Here is a 24,892-nt window from a genome sequence, read left to right on the forward strand (position 1 = left end):
CCGGGTGGTGCCAGAATAACAACCTATCCCTCAACGTAACCAAGACCAAGGAGATGATTGTGGACTACAGGAAAAGGACCACCGAGCACGTCCCCATTCTCATCGACGGGGCTGTAGTGGAGCAGGTTGAGAGCTTCAAATTCCTTGGTGTTCAAATCAACAACAAATTAGAATGGTCCAAACACACCAAGACAGTTGTGAAGAGGGCACAACAAAGCCTATTCCCCCTCAGGAAACTAAAAAGATTTGGCATGGGTCCTGAGATCCTCAAAAGGTTCTACAGCTGCAACATCGAGAGCATCCTGACCGGTTGCATCACTGCCTGGTACGGCAGTGATGCAACCTCGAACCGCAAGGCACTTCAGAGGGTAGTGCGTACGGCCCAGTACATCACTGGGGCAAAGCTGCCTGCCATCCAGGACCTCTCCGGTGTCAGAGGAAGGTCCTGAAAATTGTCAAAGACCCCAGCCACCCCATTCATACACTGTACTCTCTACTACCTCATGGCAAGCGGTGCCGGAGTGCCGAGTCTAGGACAAAAAGGCTTCTCAACAGTTTTTACCCCAAAGCCATAAGACTCCTGAACAGGTAACCAACGGTTACCCGGACTATTTGCATTGTGTGCCCCCCCCAAACACTATTTTACGCTGCTGCTACTCTCTGTTTATCTTATATGCATAGTCACTTTAACTATACATTCGTGTACATACTACCTAAATTGGCCCGACCAACCAGTGCTCCCACACATTGGCTAACCGGGCTATCTGCATTGTGTCCCACCACCCGCCAACCCCTCTTTTTACGCTACTGCTACTCTCTGTTCATCATATATGCATAGTCACTTTAACCATACCTACATGTACATACTACCTCAATAAGCCTGACTACCCGGTGTCTGTATATAGCCTTCCTACTCTTATTTTCAAATGTCTTTTTACTGTTGTTTTATTTCTTTACTTACCTACACACACACACACACACATACTTTTTTTTCCCTCCGCACTATTGGTTAGAGCCTGTAAGTAAGAATACACCTGTTGTATTCGGCACACGTGACAAATAAACTTTGATTTGAACACAAAGTACATCATGGTGTGTGATTTGTACAGGTGTACTGAGGATGTATTGCATAATGGCATATACAGTGCACACGGAAACTATTCAAACTATTCCACATTTTGTTACATTACATTATTATTCAGACCGTTTACTCAGTACCTTGTTGAAGCACCTTTGGCAGAGATTACAGCCTTGAGTGTTCTTGGGTATGACGCTACAAGCTTGGTACCTCTGTATTTGGGGAGATTCTTCTATTCTTCTCTGCAGATCCTCTCAAGCTCTGTCAGGTTGGATGTGGAGCGTCGCGGTACAGCTATTTTCAGGTCTCCAGAGATGTTCGATTGGGTTCAAGTCCGGGCTCTGGCTGGGCCACTCAAAGACATTCAGAGACTTGTCCTGAAGCCACTCCTGCGTTGTCTTGGCTCTGTGCTCAGGGTTGTTTTCCTGTTGGATGGTGAACCTTCGCCAAAGTCCGAGGTCCTGGGCGCTCTGGAGCAGGTTTTCATCAAGGATCTCTCTGTACTTTGCTCCGTTCATCTTTCCCTCGATCCTGACAAGTCTCATTGTCCCTGCTGCTGAAAAACATCCCCACAGCATGATGCTGCCACCACCATGCTTCACCGTAGGAATGGTGCCAGGTTTCTTTCAGACGTGACGCTTGGCTTTCAGGCCAAAGGGTTCAATCTTGGTTTCATCAGACCAGAGATTCTGAGAGTCTTTAGGTGCCTTTTGTGAAACTCCAAGTGGGCTGTCATGTGCCTTTTACTGAGAAGTGGCTTCCGTCTGGCCACTCTACCATAAAGGCCTGATTGGTGGTGTGCTGCAGAGATGGTTGTGCTTCTGGAAGATTCTCCCATCTGCACGGAGGTATTTTGGAGCTCTGTCAGAGGAACCATCGGGCTCTTGGTCACCTCCCTGACCAAGGCCGTTCTCCCCCGATTGCTCAGTTTGGCCGGGCGGCCAGCTCTAGGAAGAGTCTTGGTGGTTCCAAACTTCTTCCATTTAAGAATGATGGAGGCCACTGTGTTTTTTGGGACCTTCAATGCTGCAAACATTTTTGGTTACCCTTCCCCAGATCTGTGACTCAACACAATCCTATGTCTGAACTTAACAGACTATTCCTTCGAACTCATGGCTTTTGTTTTTGCTCTGACATGCACTGTTAACTGTGGGACCTTATATAGACAGGTGTGTGCCTTTCCAAATCATGTCCAATCAATTGCATTTACCACAGCTGGAAACATCCCAAGGATGATCAATGGAAACAGGAGGCACCTGAGCTCAATTTCAAGTTTCATAGCAAAAAGTCTGAATACTTATGCAAATAAGGTATTTCAGTTTTTTTTATATATACATTTGAAAAAAAATGTATGGGGTATTGTGTGTAAATTGATGAGGAACATGTTTAATTGAATTAATTTTAGAATAAGGTTGTAACATAACAGAATGTGGAAAAAGGCAAGGGGTCTGAATACTTTCCGAAATTACTGTATGTTCTGTTGCTGGAGGCGTCTATCATTACGCAGCTGTCACGAATAGCGATTTGACCACACAGGCCATAGCCACGAAAGCACCCACCTACATCACCACAGACTCTGGTGGTTATCTTTGAGCGGGGCAAAGCTGCTGAGAAGACTGCAGGAGCACACCGTGTGGGTGGAGTTAGACATCACATACACAGATTTGCAGATGTTATTGCAGGTGCAGCGAAATGCTTGTGTTTCTAGCTCCAACAGTGCAGTAATACCAAGCAATAAAATAAAAAACAATACACACATAATCCATAAATAAATATTAAATAAATGATATAGGATTAGACATGACTGGAACACAGTATATACATAAAACACTATTAAAGTGACCAGTGTTCAATGACTATGTGCAGTTGAAATCGGAAGTTTACATACACTTAGGTTGGAGTCATTAAAACTAGTTTTTCAACCAATCCACAGATTTCTTGTTAACAAATTATAGTTTTGGCAAGTCGGTTAGGACATCTACTTTGTGCATGACACAAGTCATTTTTCCAACAATTGTTTACAGACAGATTATTTCACTTATAATTCACTGTATCACAATTCCAGTGGATCAGAAGTTTACATACACTAAGTTGACTGTGCCTTTAAACAGCTTAAAGAATTCCAGAAAAGGATGTCATGGCTTTAGAAGCTTCTGATAGGCTAATTGACATCATTTGAGACAATTGGAGGTGTACATGTGGATGTATTTCAAGGCCTACCTTCAAACCCAGTGCCTCTTTGCTTGACATCATGGGAATATCAAAAGAAACCAGCCAAAAAATTGTAGACCTCCACAAGTCTGTTTCATCCTTGGGAGCAATTTCCAAACGCCTGAAAATACCACTTTCACCAGTACGTACAAAGAATAATATGCAAGTAGTAACATCATGGGACCACGCAGCCATCATACCGCTCAGGAAGGAGATGCGTTCTGTCTCCTAGAGATGAACATACTTTGGTGCGAAAAGTGTAAATCAATTGCAGAACAACAGCAAAGGACCTTGTGAAGATGCTGTCGGAAAACAGTTACAAAAGTATCTATATCCCCATAAAACGAGTCCTATATCGAGATAACCGGAAAGGCCACCTAGCAAAGAAGTAGCCACTGCTCCAAAACCGCCATAAAAAGCTTATCCACAGGCTCATCAAGATCCACACACCAAATGAATCCAGGGAAACATCTACACAATTTTCATCCAATCAGTTTGTTTGCAAAACAATTCCCTCATTTTCCTGCTGCTTAGTCATTCTGTATGGTCAGAGGCAGGAGGAATAGAGTAACTCCAAACAAGTAGTGTCTTTGTCATGCAAAGGTTTCTGCTTAATACTTGATGAAAAGACGAGTCATTGCGTTTGTCTCATGCCTCCAAGTAACCACAGGTTAACCATCTTTTTCCATCAACATCCGTTTCATTTTGTAATTTTTCATCTGAGTGAGGAAGTCTCCTGATATAGCATTTCCCATCATTTCCACCTACTGAGCTGATGTTAGAATTTGGTCTTAATTGACCTGCCTGGTCAAAAATGTTGAATAAAAAAAACCTTGTGAGTGTAAATTCACAATGCTGAGTCACAACACTCATGCACACTGAGCATATTGTATCACCCAAAATCATATGCATATGTAATAGCTATCACCTTCCAATAATTGTCATATTCCCATTAAGTTACCAATAACATTGAACTCATGACTTTTCAATTAATGTCAAAGACAAACTTTATTGTTTTTGCAAAAACACAGTTAAACAAAGAGACCACACACACATGTTAAATCATATTAAATAAGTCAAAAAAACTTTTTTGTTGACAGAAGAGTTCAAATAATAGGTTCAAACTTCAAAACAGACTCATTAGCACTCACAATACATCTCCCATCCACAGTTTCCATAGAATACTAGAACAAGTAATAGAAATCGTCACTCGTCTCTACACTCAAGACCTCTCTACCAGTAGGCTCTCATCACCTTTCACACACAACACAAGCACACACTTTTTATATTAAGATGGAATATGACCTCAATACACAGACAAAAGAGCACGCACACACACACACACTCAATAGAGATGAGAAAATACATTTCTTACAGCAAAAAACAATGTACAACAAAACAAGATATTTATTTTTTGCCTCCGGTTAGAGATGGGATGCTACATTTAAAAGGTTAAGTCCCCTCCAAATCTCAAACCTTTATCCTTTCACCATTTCTCTTCAAATATTTAGTACCAACGCATGGTTAACATGGGCTCAAATGGCTACAGTGGCAGACAGTGGAGCAGTATGGGCTATTTCATTGTGTGCAATGTTGCATAATCTTGCTGGCTGACATTTTATTATAAACTATTGATTAGCATATGTGCCTGACTGAACTGTATATGTAATGGAAATGGCTGATCTGCTATCTTCCCCTGGGTTCTTCACTACCACCATGGGCATGAAGTGAATGCGTTTTTTTTGCTGAGCCGGGATGAGTGCAGAGACAGTGGTCCAGTTGTGGTCACACCTCAGTGACACTGCACTGACCGTCAGGGCTGCGTGAGCGCACAGTAAGGCCTCCGCTGGAGGACCCACCACCAGGTGGCAGTCTGTCAGGCTGGACCTCCCTGAGCCACCGCTGTAGGAGTCTGTATCTGGTCCTCCGTCGAACTCCTACTTCTCGTCCCCTCCTCTCCCTGTCCCACCCCTGGCCTACCTCATCACCACCACCATCCTCATCCTCACTGCTACCAGGTGCTGACTCGTACGCCTGGCTCATGCTTGAAGCTACCTCCTCTTCATCCTCCTCTACTTCCCCCTCTGGTTGGCTGATGAGGAGCTGGGACAGAGAGTCTTCCAGGGAGATGAAGGCTGGGGTGGCAGGGTGGGCCCCCAGGACTGTAGGGGGTCTGACAGGAGGAGCTGGGATGAGAACCCCTGAGCGACCTGCCTGTGACCGTCCAGTCACATCCTCCCCGTCAGCAGAGCTTGACCGCTCCACTGTCGCTGTTGTGACCAGAACAGCTGCCATGGCAACTACTGGCGGGGCGGGGTCAGGGTCCAGTCTGAGTCCGGCTACACCCTTTTTGGGAATGTCCACCATGTCACGCTTCATGCGGCGGCGGCGACCGTGCTCGTTGCGGCGGTACTGCACCATGTTCTCCAGGTCAGCCACGTACAGGAAGCCAGCAATCAGCATCTCGGCACGCTTCCTGCCCTTGGCCAAGGCGTCCTCCAGCTCACGGCTGGTCCTCTCGTCATACTGCCACCATCCATTCCTCCCCTCGTAGTACCAGGCATTGTCTCCCCCAGCGTTCCTCGGCCCGGCTCCTCCTCGCCCCCCTGCAGCTGCTGCCTTCAGCTCCTCTGGGGACAGCAGGGTGGGATGCTCCAGGAAGTCCTCAGGTACTTCCTGTCTGCAGAGAGCACAGCGCTTGCTGTGCCAGGAGGCTCCTTTAACGCACAGGAAGCAGAAGACGTGGCAGCAGGGCAGACGAACCGGGTAGACACAAGTCTGGAGGCAGATGGCACACTCCGGCAAGGGGTTGGCCGAAGGTTTAGGGGAGGTGGGGGAGTCACCAGTAAAGGCGTCCCCTCCATCTTCCACCTTAGAGGACACAGAGTCCACAGTGTGGTCTACCTCACCACAGCTCGCCATGCTGAGGGGGGAGACAGATCATTAAGCTAATGCTGAGACACAGAAAAAGACAGATCGTTAAGCTAATGCTGAGAGACAGAAAAAGACACAGTCCTGCGGACTAATTTTAAGCAATATTCTCAGCTCCCAGTTGAACAAAATCACATACAAGCTGTCACAAGAGTCTCAATTAGCAATACGCCTAAATATCTCAAATGTGAATTTCAGATGATTTAGCTGGCTAGAATATTTTGTGTCAATCATATTGCCCTAATTACTATGATGGAAAAAAAATGTACTTACTCTCTCAAGCGCAGTTACTGGGATGACATTAGGGTAAATTCTGTATTCTCTCAAAGTTCCTTTCTATATGGAAAAAAAATATTGTTGAAAAGAGACAGGACTCTTTCCCAGAGAGATAAAAACACGGGTTAGTTATAATTAGAGAGGGTATGTTGCTATAACGTTAGCCATTTTGCTAATCTAAAGCGAACAGGACAATCACCATAAAGAACATAGCTAGATACTAAATACACACATCAATAGTATGATGTCGCCATCAAACTAGTTAGCTTCTGTACAGTAGCCATTTCTTGTTGACAAGCTTTGCTTTCAAATTACTGTTAGCTTCGGAGGCCACAGTTGTCAGTGACACACCGCTTGACTGTCTTCTACCTCGAGCGAATTTCCTCCACACTCACCTGTCATGAATAGCGTTTGACCATCGCTCAGTGATGTTTTTAGATAATTCGCAAATTATTGATCGTTTTCGACCTATAAACGCTAGGTAATCACTAAAATATCTTCTACCAAAACAAAGCAAAATACTGACGTTCCTGCTCCTTCCGTGTATTCATACACGTAACGGGATGACGTTGCGTGGTCTGTCTGCCACCTCAAGCGTCGGAGGAGGTTGATTATATAGCATAACGTGTGGGTGGTTTTATTTTCCAGCTTCTCCTCGTGGCTATGACCACATCACAACCATGATAAATTGGCATTAACACATGGCCTCATGTTTTATTGATTGCGTATAACATGTGGGTGCTTATATTTGTCCTGTTTCATGTACAAGTGTGTCAGCTATTATATGCATGTGTGAAATTGAAATGTGTTTTTTGATATCCCAACTCCCTGAGACACCCTCGGAGAATAGGGTCACGGCCAGCCATTATCAGAAACGAACATGGAGCAATCAAGTTTAAGTGCCTTGCTCAAGGGCACATCTAGCTATTGAAAACTCTAGGCAGCATTATGCGTTCTCCTTACAGTTCTCAGGCATCAGCTTTGCCCACGACTGCCTCGTGTGAACTACAATCCCGACACTGTGTTTTAACGTTTTCATCGCTTGCAATACCGCTTTTGAAACATATGTCCCTTAGCTTTCATCAGCGAGAAAGTATCCTTCAACTAAAAAAAGTTACACCTACAGTAGCAGTTTTGCACAGATCCATACAGCTATGAGTGTCTCCAACCGAAAAAAACTACACTTCCCGAGTTGCACATGTACATTACACACAGGTGTTCGGAGCATGCTAGATAGCTGTCTGTTTTCCATCAACAAGCGCTGGAACATGGAGATATGGCGGTATGAGAACACTAACCCTAACTGTACCAATGTGTGTATCAATCAAATAACCTTTTATTTTTTTCTGCTATGGAAGATAAGGTCCTTATGCTGCCAATAATTTACAGCAAGCGACGCTTGTTACTGTTCAGATTGAGCATCCCTGTACAGAACACGCCTTCGTCAAATGACTCTTATGTGTAATGTAATGGAACTGAGTCATGATCAAGGGCTAGGGCACATCGACAGATTTTTCACTTTGTCTGTTTAGGGATTTGAACGCTCCAACCGCTAGGCTACCTGCCGTCTTAATGTAGGAGAACATGTATAGAACATATTGTATATAATTTGTTTTATTTAGCTAGCTATAGACATCTTTGGAGTAGGCTTTCCACCTAACAACGTTTTTTGGTTCATTTTTTAAAAATTCAGTCATGTTTGTGAAGACAATATACTGTACTTTACTATAAAATCTCCTACACAAACATTTTATGTAGGTCTATAACAATGATTGCAATCATGAAAAGGAATCAATAGTTTCAAATTGACTTGCTATACAGAGAAATGCTACACATGTAGAACAAGTGGGCTAGCCACCATCATGATAGAAACAAAAAAAACTAATTAGAATAACACACTTTGCTTTTTGAACACTGCTCAATTCAGTCCATATCAAGTTAAGGACCTTTTCCTGGAATGGATCGTGTGGGTGACATGTCGTAATGAACAAAAACATGTTGAACACAAAATTCTAGAGCAGATGATAATGTTATCTTCTCCAAGGTCTCTCAACCAAGGCAAGTCAACAGCTGGTCACAAACATAGAGGAATAAATTGTTGCACACTGTTCCTGACTACAGAAACGACTGAGGTTCAGGCAATGGAGGTCTCTCTTTCAAACCAGTTAATCCAGTCCTCCTGTCCTTCCATCCTGTTTTGGATCACATCTGCCACTTGCTATTATTTTTCTCCCACCAATGATCTTGCATCAATGTTCTGTTGGCCTAATGCCTTTGCCATCTGATCTTCCTGTGGAAAGGGAGAGGACAATGCAAGATGAGTGAAAACTGAAATAAGTCAAACATTTCACTTTGATCACCAGTATACCTGGACTCAGTCTCCTTTTGATGACACATTTCCTCCACTCTTTGACTTTGGGGCAGGGGTCGCCGTACATGGTGGGGTGCCGTAGGACCTCTCGTCTTCGTACCTCCACAAAATTCCTGTAGTCCCTCCCTCTCCGAAAGCAGAGGCCCCAGTCTCCCCATTCTCCCACCTTACAGTGTACTGAGAGAGAGATGGGGGGCATGACATTGTAGGGTAGATAGATACACAAAATGTACACTCAAATTTGCATTGTAGAGTGATCGATCAATGATCTATTGGGATGGCATGTACAGAGATGGGGGAACACAGAGAGTCACTAACCTTGAGAAATGCACTCCATGAGCTGTCTATCAGGCTCAAACCCCCCTGGGCAGGTATGATGGCACTGGCCATGCAGGAGGTACAGTCCTGCTCTACACCTGGTGCAGGTGTTCCTTGTCACACACACCTCACAGCCCACTAGACAATCTGGGACGGAGGGACATAGACGTTAGAGACGCATTTCTATATAGATCTCTCTCCCTACTGTAAATATGTACTTTATATGTCTTCTTCCACAATGTGTGATTTTGATGCATCCAAGCCCAGATTCTTGGCCGACCAATACTGGATCTTATTAGTTTTAGGCAGACTTTGAACACATTATGACTATGAAGGAAGATCACAGTTCAGCTGTAGTGTAATAGACTTACCATTGCACTCTCTTAGTGCAGCGTTTGGGGTCAGGCCCTCGGGGCAGCTGTTCTCACACCTCCCTCTGTACAGGTAGTGGCCCTGGTGACAGTGAGTGCAGAAATTCCTGTTGAAGCAGGAAACACAGTCCTCCCTGCACTCTGAGACACCGACAGGGACCATGGTTAGAGTGGATACATGATCAGGGCATTACACTGTGTATGACATTATTATCACAGCACTCCATAAGAGTGTCGGTGTTGTTCATCCATCACATGACTCACTGGTGCAGGTGTTGACATGTGGGGAGCGTGTCCCATAGTGACCTCTGGGGCAGGATAGCAGACAGGTCCCCCTCTCCCGCATCCCATCATGCTTCAAGTGGAAGAAGAGGCGGGGCTTACAGGACAGGCAGCCGTTTAACGCTGAGCATGTCAGGCAGCCAGCATGACACAACCTGCTCACCACTAAGCTACCTGGAGAGAAGAGCTGGTGTTATGGCTGTGTGTGTCTGTCTCTCTCGTTCTTTCACTCACACACGTGTGTATGTGTTCCTTGATAAGAGAGGATGCAGTTACATGTCTTGAGCACGTGCAAGTGAAATTTGGTCAAACTTGAATCCCATACAACTTCAGTCTTTTTTGGAAGAACTACATTATCACACATCATTATGCTCTCTACTCAATGTATACAGCCAATCTCATAAACCTGAGTAGTGACTTACTATACCTGGCACATTAATGTTCCAAGAATAGAAACAGGAGGTTTATCAAACCCTCAGCCAAACTTAACAATGTGTTGTATGGTTCACATAGTAAGCCAACGCGTATAAACCATGAAAATATATGACCGCATTGTTCCCCGAAAGTACAATTTACTGCACCCACATAGTAATGTCCATGCTTTTACACATGTATGAAGAGGAGTTGAATGAGGTCATTTCAATCAGGTCACATCAAAATGTGTCGGTTGACTACTTACGTCTGTGTCGTGGATGTCTTGAGAAATATTGTCCGTTAATAAGATCCATGAAGTGCAGAATCCAAATCAGAAATGGTACCCAAATTAGCATTTTTACCCTCTTTGGAATTAAGGTTCTTTGTCCAACAGCTAAGTCACCTTTTGATGTAAATAAAATACCTGAAAAATATTTACCCCCCAGAATTGTGTTAAAAGAACATCATCCACAATGGTCCCAACCCCAGTATGCACGCTAGAGAACTAATCTGTTTTCCAGAAGAAAAATCCAAGAAAAATTCCATGAAATCACCCATGCCGTCAGAATCCATAAGGAATGAAAACATCTCAGAACATCATGATAGTCGCACTTCAAACCTAATGCAAGGTTTTGGGTTAGCAGCGAGTTTGCTTTCTCCCCCTCTCTCAGTCTCACTCACAAACTCATTTTCTCACACACATACACCTGTTCTCAATGCAAAAGTTGTCATTAAAGTAAGCACTTCAAGTAGACCTATTAACTTGTATTGTCCTGTTGAGTCTGCTTCACCTACTTGGGATTCTCCTCATCTGCATAGATACCTTCATCATTCCACAGCCACATGTCTTCCCCCATTCTAATGAAAAGAGGATGACTGGGTGACTATGTGTAAGAAATATGTCAGTGCATTTGGTTTCATTTAAAACAGAGGAGCATAAGTGCACTTGTGAGTCACCTCACAGATTTTACACCGGGCACTCTGTCAATGTCACCCTGGCAGCTTGGATTGAGTGAAAAAATATAAACTTCAAAAAGAAGCCGGATTCCCCTTGTATCTACATTTCCGACAATACATTGCTGACTGAAAGCTTGACGACTTTTCCCTGAAGTTTATTCCCCAAAACTATGCTGAGACTGTGTGTTTCAGATTAACTCAGAAGTGAATGTTACCAGAAAACTAAAACCAAACTCTCAAATACAGAGCGACTTTCTAACGTCTGACAAGAAAACAAAACAAAGATAGACAGGAAGGTGTCAGAAAGCATCAACCATTGCCACTTCTGTTCGCTATGGGTAACAGGCAAAAGCCACACACACTTCCAAAGGGATAATTGTTTGGAATCCCAGTTTACATTATGGCCTGGGAACCACAAACCGATGCAAAAACCACCCGACAGACTTGCCTTTGTGTCTTTTACATAGAAGAAGTGTTCTCTCTCTCTCTCAGAAACTCTTAATTTTTTTATGACTATCAACAGCAATATCCTGTTTACTTCACCTAGAGCTCATCTGAACAACACAATGTATTTATTGTCTGTTGGTAGCTAGATGGACACCATAGTGCTTTTTTTGAATGTGCTTTTCAACAGGGGAGCGGGAGATTAATAACATCTCATCTAAAGTTCTACTTCTGGTTTCTGGAAAAAATTTCAAAAATGGTATCAGAGGGAGCATTCATGGGGTTGACGTTGCAGCGGATTTATCTGTTGAGACAAAAGCCAAAGATGCTGCTAGACTGGAGCTGGATGAGTCTAAGACCAAATTGAAAACAGGTTATCCTATACACACACACATTTTTACATTAAAATAATTTTACTACTTTATTTCCCCAGTGAAATTACAGAAATGTTCACGTTGTTCCCTCAAGGACAAGATAACACTGATATTAAGACAAAACAGAACAGAGCTCCCTCTTCTAGCTGTATAAATATGCTTTCATGCAGTGTTGGGAAAATCATGTTTTTGCCTTTCCAGTTCCCACTGAACATCACATTTGTTTTGTTTTTTTACCCTACATCTGCATCTGGACCCTGAACATGAGCTGCTCTGCTGCAAGTGTCTTACTGGAGCAGCATGCAGGAGCTGATGACAGTAAGGAGAGCCATGTGAATCTGTGGGTCAGTGACAGTAAGGCTAGGTAGCACGTGGGTGGGTGGGCTGTCACGGGCAGACAATGGGACTGTCGGGGTCAGAGGGGTGGGGTTCCACACCCAGAAACCCCCCTACATCACTGGAACGCCAGATCAGATTCAGAGGAAAACAAATCGCTAGAGGAGGCGGCAAATCAACCCAGCTGTGTGTCTATCCTGGATAAATGAAGATGTCTTACACAGGCAGTTAACCATTGAAAACAATTGTCAGTTCCGGTCTACTTAAGGGGTGGCTCTCCCAAAGACACCAACATGATAGCCGCCGGGTCTGGTCTACTTAGTTCATTGACTAGAACAAATGAGTGAGATGTCACCCATCCTTTCATCTCTGGGGGGAAAGGCAAGAGAGATAAGCAGGGGGGGGGGGGCTTAGATTGTTGGTTTTCTGCACTGGCTTAGGTTGTTGGTTTAACAACCACCAAAATATGATTATGTATGAGGATAAGCGCAGGCATAGCACTAAAAACAGAAACTTGATGCATCTGTCCATTAGTATAATTACAGCGCATTTTTTCCTCAATGTTATTCTCATAATAAACCTGATTATAACAATGTAGAAACTTAACATCCCTACAGCAGACCACCTAAAGGGCTCTATAAGATTACTACCAGATAAGTGTCTTCTTGAGCAATTTGATAGGAAAGTGAACACATACCACACATGTCAAATGCCATGGCTTCAGAAAACCCTGTGATAAAAGATGAGTGAGATAACATCTCGACACGCAGATAATGTATGTAGCGTGAAGAGGTGAGGAATTTGGGAGAAGTCTTGGCGGCAGGCCAATGCTTAGTGAACAGTCTGAAGCATTCAGCCTGAAGCTCTGACCACCGTGACAAACTGTTAGGGAAAGAAGATGGAGGCCTGAGATAGGACAAGGCTCTAGGCCAGGGGTATTCAAAGCTTACCGTATGAGGTCCAGAGGACTGCTGGCTCTTGTGCCCGATAATTAATTACACCCACCTGGTGTCCCATGTCTAAACCAGTCCCTGATTAGACGGAAACTAGCTTTGAGCTTCCAATTTTAATTTGGAGGGCTCTCTAGCATTTCATTAATGCTACATCTTTATAACAGAGAAAATGATTTAAAAAAAGGCACTGGGTGAATATCACTCCTGTCAAAAGAAAGAGGCACATTTCTCTGACAGGGAACTAGAATGGTATGACAGGAAACAAACTCTGGTCAGCTTGATGGAACATGGCAGGGGCGACTAGGACTACACCAAAGAGATTTACAGGACACAACATTTAATTGGACAGCATATAAAAGTGTTCCAAAATACTCTGCATTGTGCAAATTCTAAATGGCAGACAAAACAGATGAAATGCAAACAGACAAAGACTAGCGACTGAAGAAAAGACTAAAGATTCAAACTAAAGAAAACAAAATACAGGTTAAATTTATAACTCAGACAAATTTGACTTTAAAAAAGCCTTGTAAATCGGGTTGTTGAATCATGTTGTAGAAAGGTCTCCATCCACTTCACCCTCTGGCTCGTTTCAGAAGTTTCTAAGGAAAGACGTTCAAAACATCATTGACATTTTAAAAGTAGCATGATAAGATGCTTTTTTTCACATTCAAAGTCATGAAACATAACTGACAAATTAACTTAAGGAATAGGACATCTACAAATGTAGGATATCCTACATGACTCACTATGATGATATCTGTCATGTCTATACAGCAACCACAGGAATTTGCCCCTCTGTCTATAAAGGATTCAAGAAAAAGGCAACATTTCAATAACCTCATTTACATCGTTCTGATCTGAAAACCCAAGGTAGCCCAATATTAGATGTTTGATTAATGATTTCATTATTTAATGAGACTAGGTCTAAGGGCATTCCATAGCGACTGCATTCGACATAACTCATGGTCCAATGACCGTACCTGCTAGCAGCATGTGTCCCCGGTCCAAAGCTAGATTCCATAATCGGTAGACGGTTCTATTAAATCCAGTTTTTAGATGCTACGCTCCAAAATCTAATATGGATGCTAATGTTAGTTTTTGCGCACACCGGTCTGTTATCTAATAAGTCCGGCAAAACAGGCAGGTGCTGCCCCACATGAGAAATAAAGGAAATGTGTGCACGCAAAGCTAGACATTGGCATCCATATTACATTTTGATTTGGGGAGGGGGTAGCATCCTAAAAGCTGGATTTAATACTTTCTTGTACACTGCTCGGCAATGCAAACCGCGATTCTACAATCAGAACCGTCTACCGATTATGGATGTAGCTTCGAACGCGGGACATATATTGCTAGCAGGTAGTCATTGGACCATGAGTTATCTGACCAGGGTTGCCATGTCCACAGTTTTCCGCAATTGGGCTATTTTGAAAACGATGTTATGAAAATGTTTTGGTCACAGTTTTTTTATTTAGCTACTTTTAAATTAGACCATGGCATATCTCTTTCTGAGGTGGTGGGGGGGGGGGGGGGGGGGGGGGGGGGGGGGGGGGGGGGGGGGGGGGGGGGTCTGTGTGCTTGGAGAGAGGGCTGCAGCATGCAGCGGAGTCACAAGTGAGAGGACAGCAGCACGCGCACACATCATGGCAAGTAAGAAAGACAGTACTAGCTAGCTAATATGGCGCCACATATTGGATACATGTGGCAACTCTTGCTGGAGCAACATCTTTTGGGCCTAGTTCAGTTGTCATTGGGCTAGACATTTTAACTAAACCTGGCAACAGTCACTATGGAAAGCCCTTAGACCTCATTCTTATTGGTATATTGGCGATCACACAATTGTATGTGGATCCCGCCACCTACTATGCAGGATGGAAACAGGATTCCACCAAAAAACTGAACTACCAAATAATAAATACATCAGCCAACTTTGTTAAAAATAAATCAAACAGAACCCTACATAGGCTCAAGGGGAATCTGGGAGGGCGTGTCTTCCGGCGCCAGTACCCCTTGCAAGTCTTTCGATGTAAAATCTTTGTCTCAAAATCTTTCCTGCTGCAGCCACAATGTCTAGTTTCTTCAACTTCTGTGGCAATGAATGCAACAAAATCCACCTTTCGTCTGGCAGTAAACATTGACTACAGGCTGTGTTGTATCCAATACCATCTCTTCACTAGCACCACTTGTTTTCTCAATTCTTTTCAAAATCGCCGCCACATAGGAGTTTCGATTGACCGCTAACTTTTGCCACCTCAATTTCTTCACCCTTACAGGGCACTCAGGATCCCACCACAATTGCAACACCATCATCCTTTTACACACCTTTCTTCACTATACTCTGTTTGTCTGCACACACTTGAAACATGGCCCAATCCTTTACAATTCTTACACTACAATACAAAAGCTCTTACAGCATACCTTACATAACCAAGCTTCACATGCATAGGTATTTGCTCTTTATCAAAAAACAGGACCAACAGACTATCTTTCTCCATTCACCCAGTGGGTCAGACGCTGGGCACCAACCACACCAGGAATTCTCTTCAGGTATTTAACCTGAACATCCAACGTCACCCTTGAGATAACTCCTTTGACGGGTGCGCTACTCCAAGGTTCAAAACTTCTGTTGTTTGGATTCTTCTGAGGCCCACTCCAGTCTTCCTCTGTTCTTCAGAAATACAATTAATCAAAATTACACCACTCCTGGTCACTGACAGACCTACCCTTTGACACCTCAATCGGGTTTCCCACATACGCATCCTTACTCAACGAACACGATTCATTATATTTTACACACGTGTCCCCTACTCCAGTTTCCTTTTGTTCCAGTTTTCAATACTACTGTTGTCCATTCAGAACATTCCTCTAGACCAAATTTACTCGACGCGCTGCTTAATTCAAACTCAGCAACCACTCCCACCTTAATTAAATCAGAGGTCTAATATTGGGCTGTCCAGGCTATTTCAGATCAGTGTTAATGAAGGAGAGGAGGCCCTTTACAACAGGGTTGTCAAACTCATTCCATGGAGGGCTGTCTGTTGGTTTTTGTTACTTTCAATGTGTCTAATTAAGACCTAAACAACCACATGAGGGGAGTTCCTAACTAATCAATGACCTTATTGATCAATCAAGTACAAGGGAGGACTGAAAACCCGCAGGCACTACGCCCTCCATGGAATGAGTTTGACACCTGTGCTTTAGACCATTGAAATGCACCCTGTGTGTCCTACCACCCAATGTTGTTCAGTAACCAATACCTTGGATACTGCTTTGACGTGGTGTGCTTTGATAGTCGCAGATTTATCCTCAAAAGCTTTGGTCCTCGCCTCTTCTGCGAGGCTATGCAGAAACAGCAGCACGTTCAGCTCGACCTAGGAGAGGAACATTCCGTTTCAGACACCGATGGTTAACTATCCTACTACAGTAGCTGGTTAAGCTAAGTTACAAAACTAACGTTAGCTATGTTTGCATGTACCTTAAAGCTATTCGTTTGAAAACAATATTTTAACGTTAGCCTCGCTGGCTAGAATTGTTAGTAACGACAGTTCGCTACGATGGCATTTTCAAACATACCATTGCATCTGCGGCTGTGCCTACACAAATGTGGGCTTTCTTCTTCATTAGAGACTTTAATGTTGTCTTGGGTACCCTTTTCAACATATTGCTAAATTACTTATCCTCAAAACAGCGACATTTGTTTCACAGAACAAACAAATCGGTGGTTGTTTACGTTTTTCAATCCCCCCCCGCGTCGCTCATTACGTGCGCATAATGTGACGTCAGTGTTTTCCATGTTTGCTTTATAGTAAAATATATTTCAACACTCATTGTTTCTCTCGATTTAGAAAATAATTCATATTTATTGCGTTGAGTTGATGACCATGGAAGGGCTTTTGTTATTTTTTCTGTGTTCTGATGTTTTTTTATTTAACTTGGCAAGTCAGTTAAGAAAACAATATTATTTACAATGACCGCCTACCCCGTCCAAACCCGGACGACGCTGGGCCCATTGGGAGTCCCATAGGGTGGCGCACAGTCACGGCCTGATGTAATACAGCCTGGAATCGAACCAGGGTATCTGTAGTGACGCCTCAAGCACTGAGATGCAGTGCCTTTGACCACTGCGCCACTCACTTTGATTAATAAAAGGAATTTGAAATTATTTATACTTTTACTTTCGATACTTAAGTATATTTTAGCAATTACATTTACTTTTGATACTTAAGTATTTTTTAAATCAAATAATTTTACTCAAGTAGAATTTTACTGGGCTGGGTGACTTTCATTTTTACTTGTAATTTTCTATTAAGGAATCTTTACTTTTACTCAAGTATGACAATTTGGTACTTTTTCCACCATTGGGTAGAAGTGGTTGTTTTGGGGGCTTGGTTTTGTCAATTTGTTTTTTTTATTGGTTTATTTTGGGTGGATTGAGTTAGTTTCCCTGTCACGTATGGATTTGATTTTTACCTTGTTTTTTTCACCACTGTCCAGTTAGTGGAGGTAATACACCTTTTTGGCTTGTAGTCTGCCATGAAACCCACAAAGAAGAACTTTGCCGCGATTTACTTGTATATGGTGGACATGTACAAATGAATGTGATATGAGGCGCTCCTCCCAGATTGATAGGACAATGTACACACATATTTAAAGTTTGTGAGTGTGTGATATGGGACTTGGAGACATGTTTATTTCGAATAACTTTCATAAACAATGGCAACATTACCATGTTTTGCCAGCAGCATACCACCCTGCATCCCACTGCTGGCTTGCTTCTGAAGTTAAGCAGTGTTGGTCCTGGTCAGTCCCTGGATGGGAGACCAGATGCTGCTGGAATTGGTGTTGGAGGGCAAGTAGAAGGCATCCTTTCCTCTGTTCTAAAAAAATATCCCATTGCCCCAGGGCAGTGATTGGGGACATTGCCCTGTGTAGGGTGCCATCTTTTGGATGGGACTGACTCTGTGGTCACTAAAGATCCCATGGCACTTGTGAGAGTAGGGGTGTTAACCCTGGTGTCCTGGCTAAATTCCCAATCTGGCTTTCATACCATCATGGCCACCTAATCATCCCCAGTTCACAATTGGCTCATTCATCCCCCCTCCTCTCCCCTGTAACTATTCCCCAGGAATATATCCTTAAAAACACATGGAAAGAGGGTGATAGCGTGGCAGGCACAGCTTGTCCCATTAATTAATCACAAAAATTTAGGATTAGCTGATAACGAAACAAACAAACATTGTGGAAAATAAAGAGAATCTGTACCAATTTATTGATCAGCATTTTGATATGTTCGGAAAAGAAACTGATACATCGAAGCAAACAAGAGAATACATTTCCTCGAGTTCTGCGAGCGAAACAGGAGGAAAGCCACCGTCTAAAATTCCTAATTCAACATTGGAGTGGGAAGTTTTTATGACTCTGTCTCCAGAAGACAGAGCTTTTCTTACAAGCATGAGCGAGCAGATAAAAAAAACCTGGATATACAGTGGGGAGAACAAGTATTTGATACACTGCCGATTTTGCAGGTTTCCTTACTTACAAAGCATGTAGAGGTCTGTAATTTTTTTTATCATAGGTACACTTCATCTGTGAGAGACGGAATCTAAAACAAAGATCCAGAAAATCACATTGTATGATTTTTAAGTATTTAAGTTGCATTTTATTGCATGACATAAGTATTTGATACATCAGAAAAGCAGAACTTAATATTTGGTACAGAAACCTTTGTTTGCAATTACAGAGATCATACGTTTCCTGTAGTTCTTGACCAGGTTTGCACACACTGCAGCAGGGATTTTGGCCAACTCCTTCATACAAACCTTCTCCAGATCCTTCAGGTTTCGGGGCTGTCGCTGGGCAATACGGACTTTCAGCTCCCTCCAAAGATTTTCTATTGGGTTCAGGTCTGGAGACTGGCTAGGCCACTCCAGGACCTTGAGATGCTTCTTATGGAGCCACTCCTTAGTTTCCCTGGCTGTGAGTTTTGGGTCGTTGTCATGCTGGATGACCCAGCCACGACCCATCTTCAATGCTCTCACTGAGGGAAGGAGGTTGTTGGCCAAGATCTCGCGATACATGGCCCCATCCATCCTCCCCTCAATACGGTGCAGTCGTCCTGTCCCCTTTGCAGAAAAACATCCCCAAAGAATGATGTTTCCACCTCCATGCTTCACGGTTGGGATGGTGTTAATTCTACCGTTAACTTTAATCCCTTTATCCCCAGTGTTAACCAGCCCGCCACACACTAGAGACAGCAAACCTGTTGACATGGATAAGGTATTGATTAGGTATTGTCAACAGGTTTGTTGTCTCTAGTGCCATGTGTCCTCCGAAACACAACCCAACCAAGCCACACTGCTTCTTAAAACAGCGCGCATCCAACCCGGAAGCCAGCCGCACCAATGTGTCAGAGGAAACACCGTGCACCTGGCAACCTTGATTAGTGTGCACTGCGCCCGGCCCGCCACAGGAGTCGGCGCGATGAGACAAGGATATCCCTACCGGCCAAACCCTCCCTAACCCGGACGACGCTAGGCCAATTGTGCGTCGCCCCACGGACCTCCCGGGCGCAGCCGGCTGCAACAGAGCCTGGGCGCAAACCCAGAGTCTCTGATGGCCACTGCGCCACCCGGGAGGCCCCGAAACAGACCCTTTACAATGAAGATCTGTGAAGTTATTTGGATTTTAACTAATTATCTTTGAAAGACAAGGTCCTGAAAAAGGGATGTTTCTTTTTTGCTGAGTTTATATGGACACTTAACCATCATGGTGCTTTTTAATGGTAAGTTTACAAACATTGGTTGTGGTAAGTATAACTGAAACTTGGTAAGTGTGGAAATAAGTATAGCAAGTTATAATTGTAATGGCTTAGCAGATCATAAAAAAAGACGATACATTTTTACACAACTAAAAGAGAAAGAATATAATATCTATTGTTTACAGGAAACTCTTTCTACAAATATAGATGAGGTTGGGTGGAAAAAGGACTGGGAAGGAGAAATATATTTTTTGTCATGGGCAAAGAAACTCAAAAGGGGTGATTATACTAATTAATACAAATTTTGATCCGATTGTGCAAACAGATCTGCAAGGAAGATGGAAAATTTCAAATATGCTATTGGACCAAAAACAGTTTTGGCCTATTAAATCTATATGGGCCAAATAATGATGATCCACACTTTTTTGAATATATATATATACAGTGGGGCAAAAAAGTATTTAGTCAGCCACCAATTGTGCAAGTTCTCCCGCTTAAAAGATGAGAGAGGCCTGTAATTTTCATCATAGGTACACTTCAACTATGACAGACAACATTTTTTTTAAAATCCAGAAAATCACATTGTATGATTTTGAATGAATTTATTTGCAAATGATGGTGGAAAATAAGTACTTGGTCACCTACAAACAGGTTGAAATACATCCACAGGTTCATCTCCAATTGACTCAAATGATGTCAATTAGCCTATCAGAAGCTGCTAAAGCCATGACATCATTTTCTGGAATTTTCCAAGCTGATAAAGGCACAGTCAACTTAGTGTATTTAAAACTTCTGACCCACTGGAATTGTCATAAAGTGAATTATAAGTGAAATAATCTGTCTGTAAACAATTGTTGGAAAAATTACTTGTGTCATGCACAAAGTAGATGTCCTAACCGACTTGCCAAAACTATAGTTTGTTAACAAGAAATTTGTGGAGTGGTTGGAAAACTAGTTTTAATGACTTCAACCTAAGTGTATGTAAACTTCTGACTTCAACTGTGTGTGTATGTGTGTATGTGTGTATATATATATATATATATATATATATATATATATATATATATATATATACAGTGCCTTGCGAAAGTATTCGGCCCCCTTGAACTTTGCGACCTTTTGCCACATTTCAGGCTTCAAACATAAAGATATAAAACTGTATTTTTTTGTGAAGAATCAACAACAAGTGGGACACAATCATGAAGTGGAACGACATTTATTGGATATTTCAAACTTTTTTAACAAATCAAAAACTTAAAAATTGGGCGTGCAAAATTATTCAGCCCCCTTAAGTTAATACTTTGTAGCGCCACCTTTTGCTGCGATTGCAGCTGTAAGTCGCTTGGGGTATGTCTCTATCAGTTTTGCACATCGAAAGACTGACATTTTTTCCCATTCCTCCTTGCAAAACAGCTCGAGCTCAGTGAGGTTGGATGGAGAGCATTTGTGAACAGCAGTTTTCAGTTCTTTCCACAGATTCTCAATTGGATTCAGGTCTGGACTTTGACTTGGCCATTCTAACACCTGGATATGTTTATTTTTGAACCATTCCATTGTAGATTTTGCTTTATGTTTTGGATCATTCTCTTGTTGGAAGACAAATCTCCGTCCCAGTCTCAGGTCTTTTGCAGACTCCATCAGGTTTTCTTCCAGAATGGTCCTGTATTTGGCTCCATCCATCTTCCCATCAATTTTAACCATCTTCCCTGTCCCTGCTGAAGAAAAGCAGGCCCAAACCATGATGCTGCCACCACCATGTTTGACAGTGGGGATGGTGTGTTCAGAGTGATGAGCTGTGTTGCTTTTACGCCAAACATAACGTTTTGCATTGTTGCCAAAAAGTTCAATTTTGGTTTCATCTGACCAGAGCACCTTCCACATGTTTGGTGTGTCTCCCAGGTGGCCTGTGGCAAACTTTAAACGACACTTTTTATGGATATCTTTAAGAAATGGCTTTCTTCTTGCCACTCTTCCATAAAGGCCAGATTTGTGCAATATACGACTGATTGTTGTCCTATGGACAGAGTCTCCCACCTCAGCTGTAGATCTCTGCAGTTCATCCAGAGTGATCATGGGCCTCTTGGCTGCATCTCTGATCAGTCTTCTCCTTGTATGAGCTGAAAGTTTAGAGGGACGGCCAGGTCTTGGTAGATTTGCAGTGGTCTGATACTCCTTCCATTTCAATATTATCGCTTGCACAGTGCTCCTTGGGATGTTTAAAGCTTGGGAAATCTTTTTGTATCCAAATCCGGCTTTAAACTTCTTCACAACAGTATCTCGGACCTGCCTGGTGTGTTCCTTGTTCTTCATGATGCTCTCTGCGCTTTTAACGGACCTCTGAGACTATCACAGTGCAGGTGCATTTATACGGAGACTTGATTACACACAGGTGGATTGTATTTATCATCATTAGTCATTTAGGTCAACATTGGATCATTCAGAGATCCTCACTGAACTTCTGGAGAGAGTTTGCTGCACTGAAAGTAAAGGGGCTGAATAATTTTGCACGCCCAATTTTTCAGTTTTTGATTTGTTAAAAAAGTTTGAAATATCCAATAAATGTCGTTCCACTTCGTGATTGTGTCCCACTTGTTGTTGATTCTTCACAAAAAAATACAGTTTTATATCTTTATGTTTGAAGCCTGAAATGTGGCAAAAGGTCACAAAGTTCAAGGGGGGCGAATACTTTTGCAAGGCACTGTACCTATTTATATAATGAGTTTGGGGTTCTTAAATTATTCAATATTGAAGCTATAAACCTCTCATTAAAAGCTTCCCTCATACATAAAGTATACTTAACCCCAAAATGGTTCTCTATTAGATTCTTAAGAAAGGCTCATCCTTTGTTCAAAAATGGCCTTTTTGCCTTAATACATATTACAACTTCTCATTTCTGACTAATTGGAAATTACATTTTGTTTCAAGTATCGCCCTTTCTTAAACAAGCCATACAAAGCTGGTTACAATTTCAGCTTTATCCTTCAGAAAAGATAGAACAAATTATGGTTAAATTCAAGTATACTGATAAATAAAAAAACATTTTTTATTATATTTGTTACTGATATTATGAATAGAAACGGAGTAGTTATCGAATATATTTGGGAATATCTGCTCAATCCAAATTTACAACCAATTGATTGCAGCACTACCACAAAAATGGAGGGGGCAAGTGGAAAAGGGAGAAGGCAGGGAATTGTTTGCCTGCCCGATATTAAAGATACAAATTGGCTGAAAGGAACTGGTATAAATAGAAAAATATACCAGTTTCATCTGAGGACAAAATGTTGACAGCTGTGCCATACAAGGTGCAAAATAAATGGGAGGAGATTTTTGATGTACCAATTCCATGGCATATGGTTTATGAACTGGTGCAAAAAAAACTGCACTTAATTCAACACTTAGTTTTTCAATTTAAATTATATAAAATTCTTGCCAACAACAGAATGCTATATATATACACAACAATCTCAGCTCTGTAGATTTTGCTGCGAAGAGACAGATTTATTCTGGTATTGCCCCGATGTAGCTTGTTTCTGGTCACTGGTTCAGGAATGGTTCAAAAATCACAACCTGAAATTAAAATTAACCTTACAAGGAACAGCGTTGGGCGATTTGGAAAGCATTGGTCAGTCAATACATAACTCATAGGAAAGGTTATCTTAACTCACAATCTGTGGATAAAATACGATTAGAAAGGTTCAAACATTTTGTAAAACCGCACAATTTAAAAAATATATGGCACATGAAAACCAAACCAGGGTGATCTACGGTGATAGGTGGGATGGGCTGAGAGTGGCTGAGGGTTGGGTTTAAAGAGTTTGTTTGGTAATGTATTATGTGATTGCTTTATATAAAAGTACCATGTATGTAACATATATTTAACGTGTATGTATGTGTAGCAAAAAAGCTGTAAAAAAATAAAAGATATTTGTCCTCTGAAGCGGGGTGGTGGAGGGGTTAATAAAAACAAATCTTCCCCAGGTCGTTGCTGTAAATGAGAATGTGTTCTCAGTCAATTTACCTGGTAAAAATGTAAAATAAAAACATTAAAATTAAATAAATGTTGCACTGAGCTATGCATTCGGAAAACCACATCAGTGTCCGACTTTTGGCTGTAGCAGATCCACCTCCCCCGACTTCACTCCTCGACTTTCGCCTTTAGTCGGTTGGTTCAGATATAGCAGTCAACCAAGCCCATTGTGTCCATTTTACAGTAGCATAATCAGACAAAGGTGTAATCCAGACACGTCACAGGGGCTATAAAACTGAAGCATCCGTTTAGAACGTTTGCTCACCACCATATATGGTAGTGAGATGAAGTCCTGTCGTGGGTATTGGAAAAGGATGGAACTCGGTGAAACTGGGCCGACATCCTGCTCATTTTCTAAATCGATGAAACATCTGATCTCCATACAATTCTGTTCCCAAAACTAGAATCTGTTGCGAACACAGTGTATTAAGTTGTATAAACTTGACTTTTTCTTAAGTGGTTTATAAGAAGTGCACGACCAAATTGAGTTTGTGCACACGCGCACTTCAGAGGGGTTCCTAACGGAAATATGCAAATACATGCTATTGGATCTGCTTAGGTCGTACTTGGCTTTCCTACCTCGTTGCTTGTTCTGCCCACTCTGCTTCATTTGCTCCCACAGTTAATCTCTGTCGTTTACAATCTTGGGTTAGTTATGAATATCTTTGGCATAATCAATGCCATATTGACTTCTTGATGGGGCACAATGTATTATGCTTTTCCAATGTTCTGACATCTACAAGGCCATTCTTTGGTAATCATAGGGCTATGACGCCCCCATGTGGCCAA

The 24,892-nt window shown here is 42.3% G+C and overlaps 3 protein-coding genes across 6 annotated transcripts; all 3 read right to left on the bottom strand.

The window, feature by feature from the left end:
• Positions 1 to 4,267: 4,267 nt before the first annotated feature.
• Positions 4,268 to 7,067, bottom strand: LOC139407203 (E3 ubiquitin-protein ligase rnf146-like). Of its 4 annotated transcripts, none has more exons than XM_071150764.1 (3): positions 6,892 to 7,067; positions 6,494 to 6,556; positions 4,268 to 6,212 (listed from the first exon to the last, which is right to left on the bottom strand). In XM_071150764.1, exon 3 carries the CDS (start codon positions 6,209 to 6,211, stop codon positions 5,075 to 5,077), a length of 1,137 nt encoding a protein of 378 aa, XP_071006865.1. In that variant the 5' UTR covers position 6,212; positions 6,494 to 6,556; positions 6,892 to 7,067; the 3' UTR covers positions 4,268 to 5,074. The 4 variants fall into 4 exon arrangements, with proteins under 4 accessions (XP_071006865.1, XP_071006867.1, XP_071006864.1 ...); XM_071150766.1 differs by having other exon boundaries at positions 4,268 to 6,243; positions 6,892 to 7,053; XM_071150763.1 differs by having other exon boundaries at positions 4,272 to 6,212; positions 6,494 to 6,595; positions 6,892 to 7,056.
• A 1,064-nt stretch (positions 7,068 to 8,131) lies between these two features.
• Positions 8,132 to 10,463, bottom strand: LOC139407205 (R-spondin-3-like). The gene is made up of 5 exons (XM_071150767.1): positions 9,821 to 10,463; positions 9,557 to 9,697; positions 9,186 to 9,332; positions 8,865 to 9,044; positions 8,132 to 8,786 (listed from the first exon to the last, which is right to left on the bottom strand). Exons 1-5 carry the CDS (start codon positions 9,900 to 9,902, stop codon positions 8,746 to 8,748), a joined length of 591 nt encoding a protein of 196 aa, XP_071006868.1. The 5' UTR covers positions 9,903 to 10,463; the 3' UTR covers positions 8,132 to 8,745.
• A 3,344-nt stretch (positions 10,464 to 13,807) lies between these two features.
• Positions 13,808 to 17,066, bottom strand: LOC139407206 (centromere protein W-like). Its single transcript, XM_071150768.1, has 3 exons — positions 16,890 to 17,066; positions 16,574 to 16,687; positions 13,808 to 13,915 (listed from the first exon to the last, which is right to left on the bottom strand). The coding sequence occupies exons 1-3, from the start codon at positions 16,974 to 16,976 to the stop codon at positions 13,889 to 13,891; spliced, it is 228 nt and encodes a 75-aa protein (XP_071006869.1). The 5' UTR covers positions 16,977 to 17,066; the 3' UTR covers positions 13,808 to 13,888.
• Positions 17,067 to 24,892: the final 7,826 nt, after the last annotated feature.

This window comes from Oncorhynchus clarkii, chromosome 4 (genome assembly GCF_045791955.1).
Source record: "Oncorhynchus clarkii lewisi isolate Uvic-CL-2024 chromosome 4, UVic_Ocla_1.0, whole genome shotgun sequence".
Lineage (NCBI taxonomy): Eukaryota > Metazoa > Chordata > Actinopteri > Salmoniformes > Salmonidae > Oncorhynchus > Oncorhynchus clarkii.

Bases quoted from the DNA above. Each gene is read 5' to 3' on its own strand.
- LOC139407203 (XM_071150764.1), bottom strand. From the start codon at position 6,211: ATGGCGAGCTGTGGTGAGGTAGACCACACTGTGGACTCTGTGTCCTCT.
- LOC139407205 (XM_071150767.1), bottom strand. From the start codon at position 9,902: ATGCGGGAGAGGGGGACCTGTCTGCTATCCTGCCCCAGAGGTCACTAT. The intron at 9,698-9,820 runs GTGAGTCATGTG...TCGGTGTCTCAG, and splicing joins ACATGTCAACACCTGCACCA to AGTGCAGGGAGGACTGTGTT. The intron at 9,333-9,556 runs GTAAGTCTATTA...CCTCCGTCCCAG, and splicing joins TGCACTAAGAGAGTGCAATG to ATTGTCTAGTGGGCTGTGAG.
- LOC139407206 (XM_071150768.1), bottom strand. From the start codon at position 16,976: ATGTTGAAAAGGGTACCCAAGACAACATTAAAGTCTCTAATGAAGAAG. The intron at 16,688-16,889 runs GTATGTTTGAAA...TTCCTCTCCTAG, and splicing joins GCACAGCCGCAGATGCAATG to GTCGAGCTGAACGTGCTGCT. The intron at 13,916-16,573 runs GTATTGGTTACT...GTCTTTCCTTAG, and splicing joins ACGTCAAAGCAGTATCCAAG to AAACTTCTGAAACGAGCCAG.